At 48.1% G+C, this 20,794-nt stretch overlaps 1 protein-coding gene across 3 annotated transcripts in view; it reads left to right on the top strand.

Annotated features, from left to right (window-relative positions):
* The first annotated feature begins 1,575 nt into the window (after positions 1-1,575).
* The window catches only part of Lrrk1 (leucine-rich repeat kinase 1), a 134,647-nt gene continuing 115,428 nt past the window's right edge, over positions 1,576-20,794 (top strand). For 2 of the 3 annotated variants that reach the window (XM_087557003.1, XM_087557012.1), the window contains exons 1-2: positions 1,582-1,697; positions 8,343-8,559. In XM_087557003.1, the coding sequence (XP_087413129.1) occupies positions 8,463-8,559 (97 nt within the window). In that variant the 5' untranslated portion in view covers positions 1,582-1,697; positions 8,343-8,462. 3 annotated transcript variants of the gene reach the window in all.

Here is a 20,794-nt window from a genome sequence, read left to right as displayed (position 1 = left end):
GCAGACAAAGAGAACGGTTAGCCTCAGCAGCGTCGTGTTCATTCAGAGAGGTGGGGGGCAATCTACCTGACCACTGCCTACAAGATGATTCCTTTGTAGACAGGGTCATTCCACCTTCAGAATGAAAACCGGGTGCGATGTGGGCAAACCCAAGAAGAGCATGGGTCTGCAGGAATGAAAAAGAAGCGAGAAGGAATTTTAACGGTTCTGAAATAGTCTCCTTTGCAAACTTGCAATTAAAACACGCCTACTAGGTACAGTTGAATACTGTGATATGGTCATCTCAAAAACAGGTTGTATATGTGTCAAATGTTCCAGATGTTTCGGTTGTTCGTTCGTTCGTTCGTTTGGTTGTTTTACACTGGGCACTTTTCCTAACCTATTTCTAAGCTTGTTTAAAGCGGAAATTTTCTTGCCACAGGAAGCCTTGGCAACACAAGTCCCCTTAGTGTTGGTCCTGGCTCTAGACATGGACTTCCTTTTGGTAACGCTAGGTGGCAGTAATGTATGCCCCGAAGGCGCCACCAAGCCGGGCTCATTCAAACTGGTGACGCCATGCCTTGCAAATTATTAGCGACTTTTCCCGTAGCAGTCATATTGCTGGCCTTGCTAATTGGTCTGAGGACCTCAGTGGCGAGGGCAGGATTGTAGAACTGCGCCTGCATTTTCGGAACGATGTTGCTTGGAGGAAAAGAAGAGCAGACATAGGAGACCTGAGAGGAAGTCCCCTTGCCAACTAGGGATACAAACTCTTGCTCTAAATAAACACTTGAGGTGTTCCGGAACCATCTCAGATGGCCCACAGCGTCTCAAATTCCGTGTACTGGCAGTGAGGCGGTCTTTCTATGTTCTTTGCACAATGTCTCGGTAGTATTCGTTGTTACATGCCAGTGAGAAGCACTTCGGTGCGGTACTGATTTTCTGTCAAGGATTATCTTTTCTGGGGGAAAACTGGAGCAGAATCCGAAGCTTGCCCGCTGTGAGTTTATAGACGCGTTTCCATCAACTGACAACATCCCACCTCCTCACCACAAGCAGCCAGGCAGGGTGGCATGCGCCCGGAGTCCCAACTACTCCGGGGTTCAAAAATCGAAAAAGACTCATCAGCTAGTGATCTCTTTGCAAACGTCCAAAATTAAGTTAGCGAAGTCGTGTGGTGAAAAAGCGCAGATTCCAGAACACCAACTTTTAAAATGTAGTTTCTGTCCTGCTCCCAAAGACTTGCACACACATTAATATTCTCGTCCTATCAATATTTACAGCCAGAGTTTATGACCAGCATATAAAATAAAAATTAATCTGTTACTAGAGCAGGGTAGGAAAGGCGCGACTTTGTCACTGTGCCCGTCCCCAGGGAAGGCAGCAAAGCATTCAAATTTGGAGAGAACGCCACAAAGTCTCAGGATCCTAGCGTCTACCGAGGCACAAGAGCAGTGAGTTTGGACCTTGTAGCTAGGGAAACCGAGGCAAGCCATCCAGGGGACCGTGTCCCTATCTGCGGAGTCGGGGACCGCCGACCCTCTGGCACGGCCCCGCTTCCGCGCCACCCGCCCTCTCCGCCCGCCAGGCGGCCGCAGGATTGAGGAAGTGCGTCTGGCCCCGGCGGCCAGAGCATAACTGGGCAGAGTACGGTTGGAGCCGCAGGCCCCGGCCCTCTGATGTCGCCGACCCGCGGTTGCCGGACCCCGCCGCCGCAGGTAATTACTGCTCCGACCCGCGCCCTGCCCGGGGACCCGAGAGAAGCCCGTACCCCTAGATCCAAGCTTTGCCCGCGCCACTCGCCCCGTGCCCCGGTCCCCGCGTGCAGCCGCGGTCGCCTGCTTTGCGCCTTGCACTGCGCCCCGCCCCGCCCTGCCCCGCCCCGCAGCCCCTCTCCCCAGCTCAGTACCCCGCACCCCGGGCGGCCGCGTGCTCGGGACCCCGGCCTGTGTCCGGGACCGGCAGGTCACAGCTCTGGTGGGCTTCTGGATCCCGTGGTGACCGGGGTCTCCTCGTTGCCTCTTTGAGCTGCACCGCGACCCTCACCCCTTGAAGGGTTAATCGAGTGCGGTTCTGGAACCCGGGAGGGAACTTGGGGACACCGAAAACCCGCGCGGGATCGGAACGGGGCGGGGGCAGGGAGCAGAGTTCAGAAACAAAAGTAGGAAACACCAGGGCGGCTACAAAGTTCTTTTGCGTTTGAAAAAAGCCTGGCTTTTAACGTGGGGCTGTGAGTGTGGGTAGGGTCTAAGCGTGGGTGCACGTTGGAGTGCGTGGTGCGAGTGGCGGGAGGCAAAGGTCCAGCAAGGCTCTCCCACGGGGGGGCAGCCCAGTGGTGCGGGAGGTCTTCCTTTGCTCCTCTCCTGGGGCGTGCTTCTCACCCTCTGGTTACCCCCTCTATTTCTTGAGCCTTCTGCAGTCCTCAATTGATGAAGGCAAGAATCCCTGGAGGGTAAGGGGTGGCAAGAAAGACAGAAATGGAGAGAAACTAAGGGTGCTGACGGCCACTTCAGCATGGCTTCTAATAGTTTGAGGCTATTACTTTTTTTTTCTCTTGCATGACGCTCACCCCTACAAAAACTGGAACAGATTAAATAGAGTCATACGGGCCATACTCTTAGCAAATTCTGGACAAATAACCCATTTTGAATGAGTTGGACACTCACAGTTTGTACGTTTTGAAAAACCTTACCATCGAATTCTATCTGTGATTTGGTTTTCATTGCCTTTGCTCATGTTCCAGAAGAATACAGCATACCAACACATAATTTGTCCTTAGAGGAGCTTTTAGAGTTAGCCATGCCTTTCCTTTCCCCACACCTCCAGCAGACTTCTATGTCTCCTTAATAGCTTAGATATAGTTAATTATAAATAAATAAACCTAGGGAGATGGCTCAGTATGCAAAGCACTTGCTGCTCATGGGTGAGGATCTGAATTCAGATTCGGAATCCACATAAAGCCAGAGGAGAGAAAGGGGTGATCCCAGCACGCCCCTACTTCAAGATGGGAGATTCCTGGAAGCTCGCTGGCCAGTGAGCTTGGTGTAGGCAACAGTGAAGTAGAGAGCTTGTCTCAAACATGGTGCAAAGCAAAGACCAACAGCAGAGGTCATCTGATAACCTCAACACGCACGCACACACACACACGCACACACACTCACACACACATATACACACACATTAACACACTCACACTCACACACACACACACATTCACACACACACATTCACACTCACACACACTCACACACACATATACACACATTAACACACTCACTCACACACACTCACACACACTCACACACACTCACACACACACTCACACACACTCACACACATATACACACACACATTAACACACTCACACTCACACACTCACACACATTCACACACACTCACACACACATTCACACACACTCACACACACACTCACACACACATCCACACACACTCACACACACACACTCACACACACATTCACACACTCACACTCACACACACACATTCACACACACTCAAAGAGGTAGAGGGCAAGGGGCAGCGGGAGATTAAAAATAAGAACCCTAGAAATCTTCATCCCAGAGTAGTCTCGTTGGCTTCATTCCCAAGTGGGCCTGGTTCGTCCCCTTCTCCCGTTTTTGAGACACAGCAGGGGCTATGCACTTATTAACTCCTACACAGTCCAAACTGCTGTTGTGACCCTCCCCCTGCTTCAGCTGTCAGGTAAACTGATACAGTGTGTACCCATTCTTTATTTTAATGTTTCTTATAAAATTACTTTATGCAATATACTTTGTCATATTCTTTTCCCCAACCTCAACTTCTCCTAGACAGTTCTCTCTATCCATCCAACACGGTATTCTTTCTGTCAAAAACAAAACAGAGAACACAAAGTCAAGTCAAGTCAACCAAACCAAAAAAGGCACACAAAAAAACCATGGAGTTTGTTCTCCTGTGTGTGTGCGTGTGTGTGTGCCTGTGCATGTGTTAAGCCTGGGGCCTGCCCTAGAGCAAGGCTGAATACTGATTTATACTTATTTTCTTGATCCCAGCTGGTATGACAATTGCAAACAGCTTCTTGGTTGAGAGGTGGGACTTTGTGCCCACTTCCCCTTCTCGGTACTGGGATTTTTGTTTGGTTTGCACCTGTTCAGGCCCGGTGCTTGCTGCCACAGTCTCTAGTTCTTATGGGTGTCAGCCCTGTTGTGTCACGCAGTCTTTCCACCCCCTCCTGCCCATGAGCCTCGAGGGGAGGAGTATGCCAAAGAAATCCCAGTTAGGATAGAGTGCTTCCAAGTCTCTCACTCCGCACACTGTCCAGTTGTGGGTCTCTGTTAACCCCCACCTACTGCCAGAAGAAGTTTCTCTGAGGTGGGATGAGCTATGCGCTGACTTGTGAGTATAGCCATGTGTCGTCAGGAGCCATTTTATTGCTATGACCCTTTAGCATAATACTAGTAGGTTTTCCCATGGGAACAGAATGGTATGCGTACATTCTTAGTGTCTTGATGGTGGGATGTCTTTCCTCTTCATGGGGTCTTCAATATGCTCATCTTGCAGTTGGCATGAAGTCCAGGAGCATGGTTTCCTTTCGTTCCAGCCCTCTGCCATCCAATTGCCCCCAGCCCACTGCTCCCAACCTCCCTCTCCAGCTTGAAGTGTCTGTTTCGTTGCTCCATGTCTCTCCATGTGCCTTCCAAGCCTACACTGTCTCTCCCTTCCTTTCTTCTACATTGTCCTCACAGCCCCTCTGTCCCTGTGCTCCTCCCCATCTGTTTTTCTCCTGCCTTCTTACTCAGTCTCTGCTTTGTTCACTCTCTCATAATGGTGTCAGGAGTGACCTGTGAATAGCGGTAGATACCGTGGCAGATAAATGAAAGAAGAGCCGTGAGTTAGATGTGGGTTCAGACTGGTGGAACATTTCTGTCTCCCAACTTTCTGCACTCATGTGAGGCTTCAAACAACATAGTTCTTGGGCCTCCAGCTGCATGATATTTTGACGTCCGTTTTTGTAGGCACGGATATTGGTCAGAGGATGCGGAAAGCACTAGAGGTGTCTACAACTGTAAGCTGTCCGTCTCCACCAGGTTTTGACTCAAGAAGGAGCTAGCTAATATGATCTGTCCCAGCATGCTTCGCTCAGACACTCAACACCTGTGTTGGTTGTCCTTCCCAAACTCTGTAGAAACACATGTAGCTCTCTTTGGTCAGAAACCTTGTAGCAATGGCTTGTTTTAGGGTCTTCCTTCCCCCTCTGGCATCATGAACTCATAGATATTCACTCTTCACAGAAATGGCTCAGTGAAAGCCTTTTCAGAGCAAATGGGAAACTCCTCCTCTTGTTACTCATTAATCATTTAGGTTTGCTCACTCTTACAGGCATGAAGAGTTAGCAAGAGGAAATGGGTGACATTTTAAAACATTATTAAAATTGTCAACGACTGAAGAAACCCTCTCGAGGCCTTCTGCAGGGTACAGAATGAAAACTCTTGTAATCTACCACGGTGGTCTGTGGCACTGCTCTGCACCTAAGGGAAGCACTGAGCTGTGTGAGGGCAAAGATGGAGTGACTCCAGTTACCTCATCCTAAAGCACTTACCTTAGGGTGTAAGTCAAAATACAAATGATAATTTAAAAACTGCCCCTATGAGAGAATCCTCTATCTGTGGTGTGATTTACAAAAGGAAACTGAAAGGGGAACCAAGCATGCTGGGTGAGAGGTAGCATAAAGTATTTTATAGTGTGTGTGTGTGTGTGTGTGTGTGTGTGTGTGTGTGTGTGTGTGTGTGTATGTGTGTGTGTGTGTGTGTCGCCTAGACACATTATATTGCCAAGCCATTTCTGCTCTGAGTGGGAACTTCTACCACTGGGGATCTTAATGTATCTGGTCTGTTTCTTGGCTTTAGAAATGTGTTTGGGAGCAGATGAAAACTATGACTCTCAGTTTCTGGCTTTTAATGTGCAATTTGGAGCCTTGTTTTTAAACGGTGTCTGTTTGGAGGCTCTTCTCCCTAGCTCTTTTCTCAAGTTGATCTCTCCAACTGGGTTGTACGACTTACGAAGCTTCTGAGAATCGTCTGAACTTTGTCTGGCTCTCCTGTTTTCTTTCCTCTCTGTGTGGGCCAGACTTCTCAACTTCTTTGGATGATGTGTCCTCTGGTTCAGAGAAGTGCGGGTTATAGGAGCAAGGCTACTGATGTGGGACCCTCTTAGCCACATCTTCCCCTGCCTGAAAGAGTCCGCCCCAACCCTATCCTACCCCACCCCACACACCACCCACCAAGGGCAGATGCCTCATTCCTAAGCTTTCAAAGGAGAAATTGGAAGCACCCTTTAGCTCTTCTTTGCCCTGTGGCTTGTTCAATGCTTACACGGTTTCAGGGAAGCTTCTAGAACCTGCCTATACACTGGGACACGGTGATATTCTGAGTGTGTTCATCAGAAGGGAGGGAGGCATGAGACCCTGCTGACCTCCCAAGTCCTGTCCCTGCTGGAGAGTGTGGATGCTCAAACTCTGTCTTACGTGAAGTCCCCCCAGTAGCCCTATGAGGTTGCCAGGGTGCTGAGGTGTGAAGGTCTATTCTTGGCAGGTGAGAAAACAAGAGAAAATGTCACACTGCCAATACCTAATGGAAGCAGCCCACACCCTGACAGTCACACCAGACATAGTATCAGAGGTGTCATTTATATAATTATTAGTTCTTGATATTGCTAGTTTTGGTTATGTCCTCATTCTCAGTTTTAGGGTCTTAAATGCTTATGGGCCTACACCTTATGTAAAGGATGGACTATGGGAACATTGGCAGGACTGTGCCTTTTTTTTTCATATGCTAGCACCTTCCTGTCCTGGGTCTAAGCAGGCCTGGGCCTTTCTTCAGGAAAGCAGGAAAGCAGCAAGGCATCATGGGATCATGTCGGAGGTCCTTCAGGGCCATAGGAATCCAAGCATGTGCTTCCTCTCAGATCAGAATCTATTCAGTTTCAGGAGATGACTCTTAATTTGGTTAGAAGTCTATGTGGCCAGACAATTCATGCCACACAATTCAAGTTATTTTAGCCCCACTTCTGACTGTAAATGAATTCTTCTTAATATAAATGTTAGCAGTGAATTAATCCAGCAGCTGCTTTTCCTTACCTTATACCAATAATCACACAGGAAAACCAATATTTATTGAAAACTGTGCCTCAGTAGATGAGCAGTAAATGCTCTATCTTTACTTTCTATGCTAGTGTGGCTCCCTCCCAGCCCCACCCCATGATACTTGGATATTATTATTGATCTGGCTCTTTGGGCCCCTTTTCCATGGCTCCAATTCCTCCAGTCACTCACTGCTCTGAGTCTCCCTCTCTCCCTCCTTCCCTCCCCCTCTCTCCCTTCTGCCTCTCTCTCTCCCCACCTTCCTCCCTCCCCACCTTCCTCCCTCCTCCCTCCCTCCTTCTCTACCTCCCTCTCTCCCTCTCTCCCTCTCTCCCCCCCCTCTCTCCCCCTCTCCCTCTCTCCTTCCTCTGGCTGGTGGACATCCTGTCCTGCCCTGTTCTCTCTTCTGCCCAGCCATTGGGTGATCAGCATTTATTGACAAGGCAGAGACTAATTGGTAAGAATTGTTTACATAAACTTGAAACAGGAGATTCTTGGTATAAGCATTATAATACTGTGTCCAGATTAAAACAAGATATGAGGGCAGAGAAATCAGCATTGGAATGACAATGGGTGACCTTTACACCGTGCACAAAAACACTATGCCTTCATTTGACCTTTACTCACTATGAGCCTATAACACCCCCTCCCCCAAGTTGTGACAACCCAAAATATCTCTAGATATGGTCAAATGTCCCCTCAGAGAGAGGCAATGTTTACAGGATTCATTTGATGTCACAACCAGTAACAACTCCTTCTAGACTCCTTTTCTTTGGGGCCATTATCTGGCTGTCACTTGGAGCAACCATAGGTATCAGTCCTGAGCAAGGGATGGCCTTGCACCGTGAGCAGCCGTGCGCCCACCCTACCCCACCTGAAGTGTTAATCCTCCCAACGGGAGCCTCAATTTTGCTGTTTGGGCGGCATCAGGGTCCCATACAGGGCCTGGCAGAGACAGTGCAAGAGACAGCGGTTAAGTGTGGAGTGAACGACAAATGGGCACAGCCAGTGAAGCTCAGTGACAGCTTTTAGTTTGTTTTCATAGAGACAAGATCTGGGCCCAGTGTCAAGGTGGGATGGGAGGGGTCATTGTCCTTTCAGACATGTGGACTATGGAGAAATGTGCAGAGAAGGGGGGAAGCCAATGACAGTGGGGAACACCTACAAGGGCTTGCAAGAGAGGACGAGTCTGAAAGCCTTCTAACTCGATGTCTTTCTCCACCAGGACGAGCGTGTGTGTCTGCGGCACCATGAGCAGGTGTCCGTGCCTTAACCCATCTGCACAGTGGCAGTTGTGGTGACAACAGCAACACTTTCCTTTGGAGATCTGCTGCCTGGAGGGTTGATGGCTGCCGTGTCACAGCGACCACCCAGTATGTACTGGTGTGTGGGGACAGAAGGATCAGTTGTGTGTCCAGGGCCTGCCATGGAGACCCATAATGGTAAGTGGTACGTCCACAGGGACTGTGCTGTGCTTGGTCTATAAGGAGCTTAGGCTCCCTAAGAACAGGTATTTTCAACCAAAGAAAATAAAATTAGGATTATTTGGTGCTTTTTCTATATCTTGGGATTCTCACTTAAATTCCTAAAACTGAGAGGTCATGTACAAAATTTATTATGCTTTCAGAGATTTTAACATCATATAAGTTAAGGGATTTTTTTTTAAAAAACCGAGGATTCCTTTTTGTTTTTACACTATAAAAATGCTTGCTTACCAGAGAAAAACTGAGAAGAGAAAAAGAGAAGTTATAAAAAAGAGGTTCACCTAGTATCTCCCTGCGCCAACAGCATCACAGGCGGTGATGTGCCTGCTCCTTTAGTCTGTTTCTCTGTGGTTAAGGACTTGAGTTTCACACTACAGCAGTGGTTCTCAACCATCCTCAAGCTTCAACCCTTTAATACAGTTCCTCATGCTGTGATGACCCCCCGACCATGAAATTACTTTTGTTGCTGCTTCGTAACTGTAATTTTGCTACTGTTATGAATTGTGATGTGAAAATCTGTTTCCCGATAGCCTTAGGTGACCCCTGTATAGAATAAAACATGCTTCAAGATGGCCAAATTCTTGATACTGGCATGAATGGTTTTGAAGAAAAAGGCTCACACTTTAACTGAACACATAGTTTAAACTCCAGGGTTCTTTGGAAATGGTATCTTACGCCTTGCATTCATGGGTGTCCTGCGTTTTTGCACAGCCCCTACCTAGCTTGACTTGTATGTGTTTAGGATGGTTTCACAGCTCATAGATTTGCAAGCACAGAGCAAACTGCGGCATCACCATGAGTCTCATGAGGATGTCAGAGGGGGGCTCTGAGAAGGTGGAGGAGCCATCTTAGAGAGACTCGTGCATTTCAGATGATTGGCAGGAGGAGCAGGCAGCCAGCCCTTACCTCTGCTAGGCCAGAGCTGCTAGAATCTAGAACGAGACAAATTCCTTTGCCAAACATGACACGTTCTTTTCTATGCCCAGACCAGCTAGAGTGGAAAAACCTGCTCTACCAGTTAAGGTGAGGCACCCGGAGAAAGTACATCAGCTAGGAAACTTCCAGATAATTCAGCCTTTCCTACACAGCTGAAGGTATGGGGAGGTGCTGGAAGAGACCCATCTTTGTGTGAGGGTCCTGCCCTTGTCCCTGAAAGATGTGAAACAGCTACCTACCTCTTAAAGCAAAAGCACCGTTAACTGCCAGCCCAGCATGAACCAAAGAAGATGGAACATCCCAGAGGGGCTTCAAATCCCAGGTTGTTACATGAGTGTTTGAGATCTCTTCCTCCTCCCCCTCCTCCTCCTCTTCCTCCCCCTCCTCCTCCTCTTCCTCCCCCTCCTCCTCCTCTTCCTCCCCTCCTCCTCCTCTTCCTCCCCCTCCTCCTCCTCTTCCTCCCCTCCTCCTCCTCTTCCTCCCCTCCTCCTCCTCTTCCTCCCCCTCCTCCTCCTCTTCCTCCCCCTCCTCCTCTTCCTCCCCTCCTCCTCTTCTTCCTCCCCTCCTCCTCTTCTTCTTCCTCCCCCTCCTCCTCTTCTTCCCCCTCCTCCTCTTCTTCCTCCCCCTCCTCCTCCTCTTCCTCCCTCTCCTCCTCCTCTTCTTCTTCCTCCCCCTCCTCTTCTTCTTCCCCCTCCTCCTCCTCTTCCTTCCCCTCCTCCTCCTTTTCCTCCCCCTCCTCCTCCTCTTCCTCCCCCTCCTCCTCTTCTTCCCCCTCCTCCTCTTCTTCCTTCCCCTCCTCCTCCTCTTCCTCCCTCTCCTCCTCCTCTTCTTCTTCCTCCCCCTCCTCCTCTTCTTCCTCCCTCCCCTCCTCCTCTTCCTCCCTCTCCTCCTCCTCCTCTTCTTCCTCCCCCCTCCTCCTCTTCCTCCCTCTCCTCCTCCTCTTCTTCTTCTTCCTCCTCCTCCTCCTCTTCCTCCCTCTCCACCTCCTCTTCTTCCTCCCCCTCCTCCTCTTCTTCCTCCCCCTCCTCCTCTTCCTCTTCCCCACCTCTCCCTTCTTCTTCTTCTTCTTCTCTTCCTCCTCCTCCTTTGGCTTTTAAAAATACACATTAATTATCTGTCATGGTACTATAACCACATCGTTTGCCCAAGTGGGGACTCATCATGCCTTCCAGGAAATAGATTGTAATAGGAAATGCCTCTAACCTGTTAGCCTGTATGCTTCGATCTGTGTGCAGTTGCACTTGCTGGGATGTGTGGGGTGCATGGACTAGACAGGTGAGTGGGGCCACCCTCTCCAACCAGAGTACAGGGGCACCCTGAACCTCTACCGGAAGCAGTCGGGGGTCAGGTGGGTGGTGTCTTACTAAGTGAGCTGGTAGGTAGTCTGCTGGGTCACGGTCAATTCATGCAGGTGGCTAGAGCTACACTTCATTCCTACAAAGCAGAGCTGGCTATGTGACCCTGGGCTAAGTGAGACTTGTAACATTTACCTTAATCTGAGATCGGGGCCTCACTTCGGGCAATAGGGAACTGACTAGCAAGCCAATGATTTGAGGTTTTCCTAGGAAGTGGATGCTCTGGATTCTATCCTGCTGTTAACTAGTTCTGCCCAGTAGGGCAACTCAAATCCCTTCAGTCCTTCCTTTGGGAACTAAATGCCCCCGCTGCTAAAAGCCAAAACCTGGCTCTCCCTGCTGATTCCTTCTTAGGCCAAGTCTTCCAGGTGCAGTCCTCATAACACATTCTGCTCCCACAGTGCTTAACCTCCTTCTCACCTCAGGCTGTCTGTGGACCAATCCTTAGCCTGTGGCTTCCTGGGTGCAAGGAAAGAACAGCTCCCACCCCTGCCTGTGTGTGGGCTAAGGAGGGTTCCTACAGGCCCTTTCCCCTTTCTGAGTGGCCAGAATCAGAGCTGGTGGCTTACTCAAAGCCTCAGACCTCCCCTCTTCCCTAATCTGCACTTGATCCCCACTGTCTCACTGCCCCACCCCCACCTCCCCACTCTCCTCCCATTACCTGTGTGGCTGGGGAGAACAGGCTTCATGCGTGCCTGGGCCCAAGCCGTTTGTCACGAATTCAGCAGCCAGCAGAGGTGTCCAGTCTAGCCATCCTTGGCCCTGTGAGCACAGAGATTCCTGCGCAGAATGACAGGAAGTTCCATGGCCCTGCTTGGGTTCCCGATCCATGTGAGTCAGACTTTGCCACAACTAGAAGCCGTTTTTCTAAAAAATGAAACCCTTCGATCCTCCAGCAATGGACCCCTCGTCTTGTAACATATAAACCTAAACTTGAAGGGGTGGCTGTGGTACCATTTTGTGAGAACCATGCTTAGCATTCTGACTCCCCCGACCCCCAGTGGGCTTTTGGTTTCTGATCCAGTTCTCTCCGGGAACACGAAGAAGCAGCAGAGAGCATCAGCTATCAGTTGGCAGCAGAGTTTCAGGTCAAATAATTGACTTTCCACAAGGCTGTATCGCTCAGTGGGCTGTTCCTCAGCGTATGTGAGACATTTCCCATTCGCAGTAAGCTCTTCAGGACATGACCCCCTTGTAAGCTGGAGTCCTTCGGCCTCTCTCTCCATCCATCGTTCACCAACCAGAGCACCCTCTCCTGCAATCTGTCCAGATTCTATTTGACTGTCATGCTAGCTGCTGAATGACATTTGTTGACGTTATACAAAGGGAGCATACTTCTCAAGCCATATGCTGTCCCTGAGCTCTGATGTTGTGGAAAGAACCACACAGTAGTTTACTTAGACGCTGCATTTCAGAAATATGAATGGTTTTGGATTTCAGTTCGCTTTTCCAGTTTCTACTAAAGTTGGACCTTCTGGGCCCTCATCCACCATTCAGGATCCAAGGGTGCATTGCCAAGTGTGTCTTAAAATCATTTAGCTGGCCCTTTCAGGAGAGCCAAAAGGAAACTAGTTGACATCTGAGACACTGAACATTTGAAAGACTCGGAGGTATTTAAAGGCCCCCAGAGCGGTGGTCTTGTTGTTGTAAATACAGGATTGTGCGATGGTGACAATTTTGAGGTTGGAATTTGAACACAAAATGGCAAGAATGACGCTGAGGGATGTCCTGCCAGAAACTAGTCTGGACTTAAGATCTGTGAGCACGCACAGAGATAAGTGGGGGTTGCAGGTTGCCCACACCTATGGGGGTTAGTGGTGCTAGGTGGGAGGTGGCAGGGCAGGGCCCTCAGGGTGCCTACTCCTGCCTCAGCTGACAGGCTCAAACGGCATCAGTGAGCAATTGCTCCTGCCTCTGAGCAGACATCAGCAGTGCCTCTGGACTCCAACAGAAAAGGCAAACAGGCTTACCCACAGCTCTGCTTGAAAGATAAAGAAAACAAGTGTCTGTAGGTAATTCATGCATTCTTGCAAGAGAATGAAATAATACAGGGAGAGGCATCACCTGGTGACGCTTCTCATCTTGTATAGGACTGACCACTGTTAGCTGACTGTACTTCCTAATTTCTCAACCATGTCTCTCACACGCACGCACACACGCACGCATACACGCACATTCATCCTGCTTGACATGTTTTATACTCAATTGTCTTTGTTGTGGTCCTAGAAGCTTACCCAGGACCTCAGGCATTCTCGGGTGATATACGCTATCCCATAGCTGTATTCCCGGCCCCAACAGTCTTGCACATTAAACATGCAGCGTTTTTCCCTGAAGGATGTCAGAGTCCGCTCCTTCTGGCATGGTACAATCCTGTTCTTTCGTCATTCCCTTGGTGAAGTGTCTCTAGCGCCACCATTCTCAGCCTTCCTCCTGCTGTGGCCATTTAATACAGTGCCTCAGGTTACGGTGATGCCCGATCATAAAATCGACTTTGTTGTTACTTCATGACTGTAATTTTGCTACTGTTATGAATTGTAAGGTAAATGTCTGTGCTTTCTGATGGTCTTTGGCAACCCCTGTGAAAGGTCATTCAGCCTCAAAGGGTTGGTGACTCACAGGCTGAGAACCACTGTTCTAGACTCTCGTTTTGCCTGCTGTCAAGACATGTCCCCATTGCTAGGGCTCCTGCTTGGAGACTCAACCCTGGCTTCATCCTGTGAGACCCTGGTGTTTGCCTCCTGCCTTCTCTTTGCTCCTCTACCCAGCTTCCTCCCGAACTCTTACTTTGGCCTGTTTGATTAGAGTGCCCCAGCAAGAAGGTTCTAAAGGAAGGCTTTGCAGGAGACACCCATGGAATTGTGTTCTAGGAGGTGCCTTCCCCTCCCCTGGGGACCCGCCTGCCCCACCTGACTTCTGAGTTTGGAAGAGCCTGTTCGAGTTCTTTGATGTATGTTGTCTTTCACTGTCCCACTGCACCGGCTCCCTCTTTTCTTCTGTTGAACACATTGAACTCTTCCAGCAGTATCAGTATTTTTTTAAAATATTTATTTGTTTATTTATTTGCATCCCAAATGCTGCTTCCTCCCCCTACCCCCTTACAGAGACCCCCCACCCTTCTCCTTCCCCTCTGAGAGGGTGCTCCCCCCATATCCTCTGCCACATTAGGTGCCCTCTGCCGCTGAGGCCATACAAGACAGCCCTGTTGGGGAAGAGATACCACAGAGGCTTTGGAGAGAGCCCCTGCACCAGTTGTTAGGGGCCCACACGGAGACCGAGCTGCACGTCTGCTACATATGTGCCGGGGGCCTGTTCCGGCCTGTGTGTGATGGCTCAGTCTCAGAGCTCCCAAAGGTCCAAGTTAGTTGACTCTGTTGGTCTTCCTGTGAGGTTCCTATCCTCCCCCCAAATCTTCCATAAGAGCTCCCGACCTCCGTCCAATGGCTGTGGGTATCTGCGGGCTCAGTATTTTGAACTGACAGACAGCTCGGGGAGGGTCCTTTCTCATCGTGATTATTGGCAGTATATGGGCCTAGTGTGTCTTCCTTTCAGGCTTGGAAATGCCTTTGATATTCCTTTTCTCCTCTGCTTCCTCCCCCTTTTGTCTGTTTCTCTGGGACTCCTCTTGGTTAAATACGTGTGTCACTTCATTTTGACACTCGTTTTTGTTGTTTGATTATTTATTCAGAGTCTCTCACTCTGTACCTCGGGACAGCCTGGAAGTCACTCTGAAACTCAGGCTGGCCTAGAACTCATGGAAATTCTCCTGTCTTAGCATCCTAAGTACTAGAATAGCAAGTACAAGCCCTAACTCCAGGCTTGTCATTTATGCTCATCCAAAAACTCGTCCCCATCCCTCGTTGTCCTGTTCTTACATCCTGACCCTGTGTTATAAGTGTGGTGTTTTCTTGAGTTCCCCAGGGAACTCTAATGGGATGTTATTTTATTTTAGCACCAATTATTGTAATGTTTTCTTTGTTTTTTTAATCTTTAAAATGTTAAATTACTTAAAATCAATGCATCTACAGTGAATCCTAGGAAGGCCCCTAATTGTGTGCTCTCTCCTGAAGTACTTTTCCCATCTTCTGAGTCTTAGATTCTTTCCACCCCACTTTCTTCAGTGTTACGGTAAATATTAAAAATAATTACCACAAACCCTCGCTAGCCAGCATCGTCGAGCCATGTGGCATTGGCAGGGAATTTTCATCTCAGTCATAAAAGCTTCTCACCCACTAAGCTCCCAATCTCTATCCCATGCTGCTGTCTGAGCCCAGCAACAACTCTCCATCCACCCAGTTCCCCAGGCGGGTCGCTGCCACACCAGTTTCATTCAGAGACCGCCTATCTCGAGGCTTTCTTGACCCCTGTGGTTATAGTCACAACCCACGCCAGCCTGACCAAATCAAAACTCCAGAAGCTTATCACTTAACAATCAGATTTATCTCAGTATTATTTACTGAATTTGTCTCAGTAAATTTACATTCCGCAAAACGTCCACACAATAAACTCAGAGCCAAATGATAGTGATATAAACCTAGATACGATAAATTGACCTATAGAAATTCATCCCCTAAGAAATATTCATAACTACCTGTGGCCATTTAAGGCCACACAGATCTGGGTCGTCCTTGCCTGCCTCCATCTTGGTTCTCTCTTTTTCTCCTCTCTCCCCTTACCAAACTCTGTGCCCCCCCCCCACTTTCTCGCTGTCCAATTGCAGGCCTCACCTTAACTTATGCCAGCCCTCTTCTGCATATAGACATCAACCTGCAGTGCGGGGTTGATATAGATGTCCCAGCCACCACTGACCACTCACGGTTACTCATTCTCAGCACTTTGAGCAGTAACATGACTGCATTGGGTGACACACACTACCGTATGAGTGCCCTAGGTTTCCTGGACAAGATTGGAAGCAGCACAATCTATGATATTATCAGACATATTTAGAAGGCAGTTTGACAACACAACCACCCAACAAAACAACACCAATATGGTCTCCCCGTGGGTGTGTGACCTTCCTAGTGAGAGAATTTAACTACGTTACAGTACCAAGCTTGAATTCCCTCCTATGGAACAGGCCTCGAATCCAATCAGGAGAAAGGTTGATGTACTGACTGGTTTTGTGTATCAACTTGACAAGCTGGAGTTATCACAGAGAAAGGAGCCTCCCTTGAGGAAATGCCTCCAAGAGATCCAGCTGTAAGACATTCTCAATTAGTGATCAAGGGGGGAGAACCCAGCCCATTGTGGGTGGTGCCGTCCCTGGGCTGGTAGTTCTGGGTTCTATAAGAAAGCAAGCTGAGTAAGCCAGGGGAACCAAGCCAGTAAGTAACCTCCCTCCATGGCCTCTGCATCAGCTCCTGCTTCCTGACCTGCTTGAGTTCCAGTCCTGACTTCCTTTGGTGATGAACAGCAATGTGGAGGTGTAAGCTGAATAAACCCTTTCCTCCCCAACTTGCTTCTTGGTCGTGATGTTTGTGCAGGAATAGAAACCCTGACTAAGACAGTTGGTTACCCCCAGAAACAGTCATATTGCTGTTGTACCAAAAGGCAAGCCTTGCCTGGTAGGTTAGTGGTGTAGAGTGAAGGAAGGGTCCAGCTATGAGTAGGAGCATGGACGGCTTTTCTCCCCAGCAGCCCGCACAGTGCCTTCCAACACTGGGAAAGCTACTCGTCAGGAAGAGTTTCCTGGTAGGTTCAAGACTCATTTCTTTGCATCCTGAAGCCAAAATGTGTTGGTGTCTCCAGCTGTGGGTTCCTACCGTGTAGTTACGATGGGTGCCCAGGAGCAATGGTAAGAACTTGTGTTGTTTCAGGTACCCGTAGAAGCTCCCTGACCAGTAACTCGTAGGGAAGCCGTCTGTAATTGGCACTGAGATTTTTATTTAAAACACACAAATAGATGGCATCAGCTCTCAGATGTTCCTGGTTGACCGTCATGTGTTGAACATACTAAAAACAACAGAGAATGATGTGCCTAGCCCTCATACCTTTGAGAATGTATGCACCGCATGTCAAAGCCAGGTATGAACCTGGCTTAGGAAACCAGAAATGTCTTCCCAATGCTTAGAATCCAGGGAGGAATCACATCAAGCAAGAACTAATCACCCTGATAACAATATGCACTCTGCAATTGCCTAGGTTTGTCTGGGGCAGGGGCTCAGCTGAGTGTTTCTTCTTGCTTTACCCATGTGTTTGCTCCCCCAATGCCTCTCTGTGTGACTTCGTCCTCTTTAACATGTACAGTTGTCACCCAGTCACACAGCCCCAGTCTTCACAGTCTGGGGTTGAAAGTTCTGGAGTTCAGCTGTAGAAGCATCTAGGCTTTCAGAAGGCTCGAGTCCAGAACTGGGGCAGGTATCACTTTGGCCATCTCCCACCAGTTAAACAAGCCAAAAAGCAAGGTCAGATCGAGCCTTCATAGGAAATAGGCTTCATTTCCACCCAGGAGAAAGGGCAGAAAGTTGGTGGCTATCTTTAATACGACAACTTTTTATATGGTATTTATTTTTAATTACCGTACGTCATTTTCAGAAGATTTAAAGTATACAGGAGGACGTGCATGGGTTCTATGTAAATACTGTATGACACTTGGCATAAAGGCTGTCACATCTGTGTGTTTTGCCATCCAGAAGAGCCTGGACCCAATCCCTGCAGATGCCAAGGGCTGACTGTGCCTTTTACATTCTCTAAGGAAAGACGCGTATAATATTTTGCCTACTTAGGCATCTATGACGTTGCTATTTGGACTTTTTTTTAAAAAGCAGATTGTTTTTAACCATTGCTTCTCTTTATTTATAGGTGTGCTTAGACCATCTACTTTTTAAGGATTTGTTTATATGAGTATATATGAGTACATTGTCTTCATGCACACCAGAAGAGGGCATCAGATCCCATTACAGATAGTTGTGAGCCACCATGTGGGTGCTGGGAATTGAACTCAGGACCTCTGGAAGAGCAGTTGGTGCTCTAAACCACTGAGCCATCTCTCCAGCCCCGACCTTCTGTTTCTTGATTTGATTTTGTCTACATAGTTTTCCAATGTTTTAGCATAGTGACCTCAGCATTCCTACAAATGTTTTTGTTACTCTAGACATAAAATTCAAATGTCTTAAAAGAAAATACAACAAAAACCTTGCCTCCCATTTTCCCAACCCCCTGCCTGTCTTCTAGTTTCCTCTTCTTCCAAGGAACTGACAGATGCTTGCTTCCCCTTGTTATTTTTTAAGCTCAGAAACCACAGGCCCTGTCTACTGCACACTGCCCTGACACTTTCTGTTCTCATCTTATCTCAGCAGCTAAGCAGAGTTGGGCCTGGCTAGTATTTGGACAGGAGGAGCCATACTTCCTTAGGTTTGAATTCACAGTGATGGCTTTCTCATCCATAAACCTTTAGCCTGTGCGACACTTTATGCTCTATCTTCCTTTAATTGTATGTGTGTGTGTGTGTGTGTGTGTGTGTGTGTGTGTGTGTGTGTGTGTGTATGTTGTGGAAGTTTTGAGCACATCACAAAATGAAAGAGACTAACATAATAAACTCCATTGTGTCTGCCACATGGCTTCAGCTAATTTACACTTGGCCCGTCTTGATCCACGAATGTTCTTCCACCTCTCTCCAGATGACTGGGACTTACACACAGATTTACACCTTCAGAAGTCTAAGAGCATTCACAGCGCATCATATGCATGCTTTAAACATGTAAAGAATCCATTAATATTATCTAATCAATACTCGTGTGTGCCTCGTTGTCTGTTTACTCCTTTTAAGTGTCGTTCTCCGGTTCAGCTGGCTGGATCATTGTCTCTGTGTCCTGTGGATCAACACTGTCCAAGACTCTTTCTGTTTTCTCCCTCATTTCTGTTTCCCATGCAGTTTCCTTGCTGATAAAGCCACACAACCCTTGGCAGTTCCCATTGTCTGGATCTTGGCTTTGCACTCTTGTATGTGGCCTGACATGTTCTCCTCTTCCCCATGGTTGCTTTGGACCTGGAGAGCTGGATAGATTCAGGGAGATTTGTAGGCAAGAGCACCAAGTGGTCTGTGCCTGTCCCTCCTACTTTGTCTCAGGAGTCAAAGAATGTCTGGCGTCTCTCTTTGATATTTAGATATTTTTCCCCAAAGATTTTAACTGGTGTCAACTTGCTACTCATTACTAAGGTCCTGATGGGTTTTCCAGTTCACACCTAGTGGTGGGAAGTCCTGCCTTTGATCCCCAGTTCCTCACAAAACCAGGTGTGAGGACAAACACCCACAACCCCAGCACTCAGGAGTCAAAGGCAGGAAGACTAGAAGTTCAAGGTCACCTGGACTATGAAGTGAATTGAAGTCAGCCCCCTGGGCTACATGAGATCCTGTCTCGACAAGAGGAGAGAGTACTTAAAGCCTTCTTCAGTGATGAGCAGAAAGACATCTTTAAATGAGCATCTTCTCTGTCCACCAGGAACCTGTGGTTCCTTTGGTTACAGCTGTGGGGGAACGTCAGGACTGACGCACGGCCCTTGCCCATTTGTTCCAGCATGAGTCAACTCCTGTTTACCCTTCACGGGCAACCAATGAGGGCTTTACCTCTCAGTATCACTGTGAGCTAAGTTGTTCCTCTTTGGCTTGTAGGTCCCTTGGGTTGCTTCCTCTGTATTTGGCATAAACCATCTGTCAAATAGGGACCTTGCTTTCTTACCTGACAAGGCCTTCAGGGTCCAGGTTGTCCTTTCCCTATCTGTGAGCTGAAACTAAGGGCCTCTCTAAGAAGCCTCATTTTTCTTGACTAGCCTCATGATTTTATTTATTTATCTTTTATCCTTCGGTGCATGCTCTGTCTTGTTCCAGCTGCTGCTCATGGTGTCTTGTGCTCGCACACCTCCCTCTATCCCACCCCTTGGCTTCCGTGTCTCAATTTTGGCCAGTCTGTCTTTCCTTAAGATATTATTTCATTGTTCTTTTAACAGAACTGACTTGGCTTTTCTCTCTCTCCATTCTTTATATTTTACATTCTTCTTTCTTTTCCTACATTTCCCACTTCCTTCTCCAATTTCTTGCCCAGTGTGCTGCCATTTTCGAGAGCTTGTCTTCTTCAATTTGGGAATTGCTCTCACTGATTTAATTATATTCTTAGATGAGACACTTCTTGAATTCCTTTACATTTTTATTTGATTTTTTTGAGAATTTGTTTATTTAATTTTATGTATATGTGTCTTGTCTGCATGTATGTCTGTGTACCATGTGCAACCTGGTGCCCTTGAGAGGACAGGAGAGGGCATCAGATCCTCTGTAAGAGCAGCTAGAACTCTTTTATTTTTTTCTTTCTTTTTTTTTTTCGGAGCTGGGGATCGAACCCAGGGCCTTACGCTTGCTAGGCAAGCGCTCTACCACTGAGCTAAATCCCTAACCCCTAGAACTCTTTATCACTGAGCTGCCCCTACACCCCCACTTTTTAAATTTTTTATTATAGATTTATTTTGATAAAAAGAGCCCACTTCTTATTGATCCACCGCCCTACCTGTGCATTCAACGGAGTATCAAAAATATGTGTGAAAAAAAAGACCTCTGTGTGCACTGCTTTGAGACCTCAGTCTTCCCATAGAGCACTTGTTAGCTTAGGCTTCCATAGTGCTAAATGTCATCTGTAATCTGTGGGTGCCTGTCCTTAGGGGCATGTGCACGAGCTTCGTCATTTTATAAAACAGGTTGAGTACCTGCAGATATTGGTGTGGAAGGGCAATCCTGGCCTCACCTTGAGCACATATGGAGATGGCACCCTCCGTGTCTCTTTCCTGCTTGTCTCCTTGACTTGACTGCTGAGCATCTGCCTGACCGTCCAGATCTCAGAGGTCCCCTCCAGCGGTCACTTCCACTCTGTACCATACCTGCTTCTCTACTGTCAGGCTTCTCTGGTTTTGTTTTGTTG

The sequence above is a fragment of the Rattus norvegicus genome, chromosome 1 (assembly GCF_021556685.1).
Source record: "Rattus norvegicus strain SHRSP/BbbUtx chromosome 1, alternate assembly SHRSP_T2T, whole genome shotgun sequence".
Taxonomy (NCBI): Eukaryota; Metazoa; Chordata; class Mammalia; order Rodentia; family Muridae; genus Rattus; species Rattus norvegicus.
The sequence above is the reverse complement of the archived record's forward strand: the minus strand, read 5'-3'. Positions and strand labels throughout refer to the sequence as shown.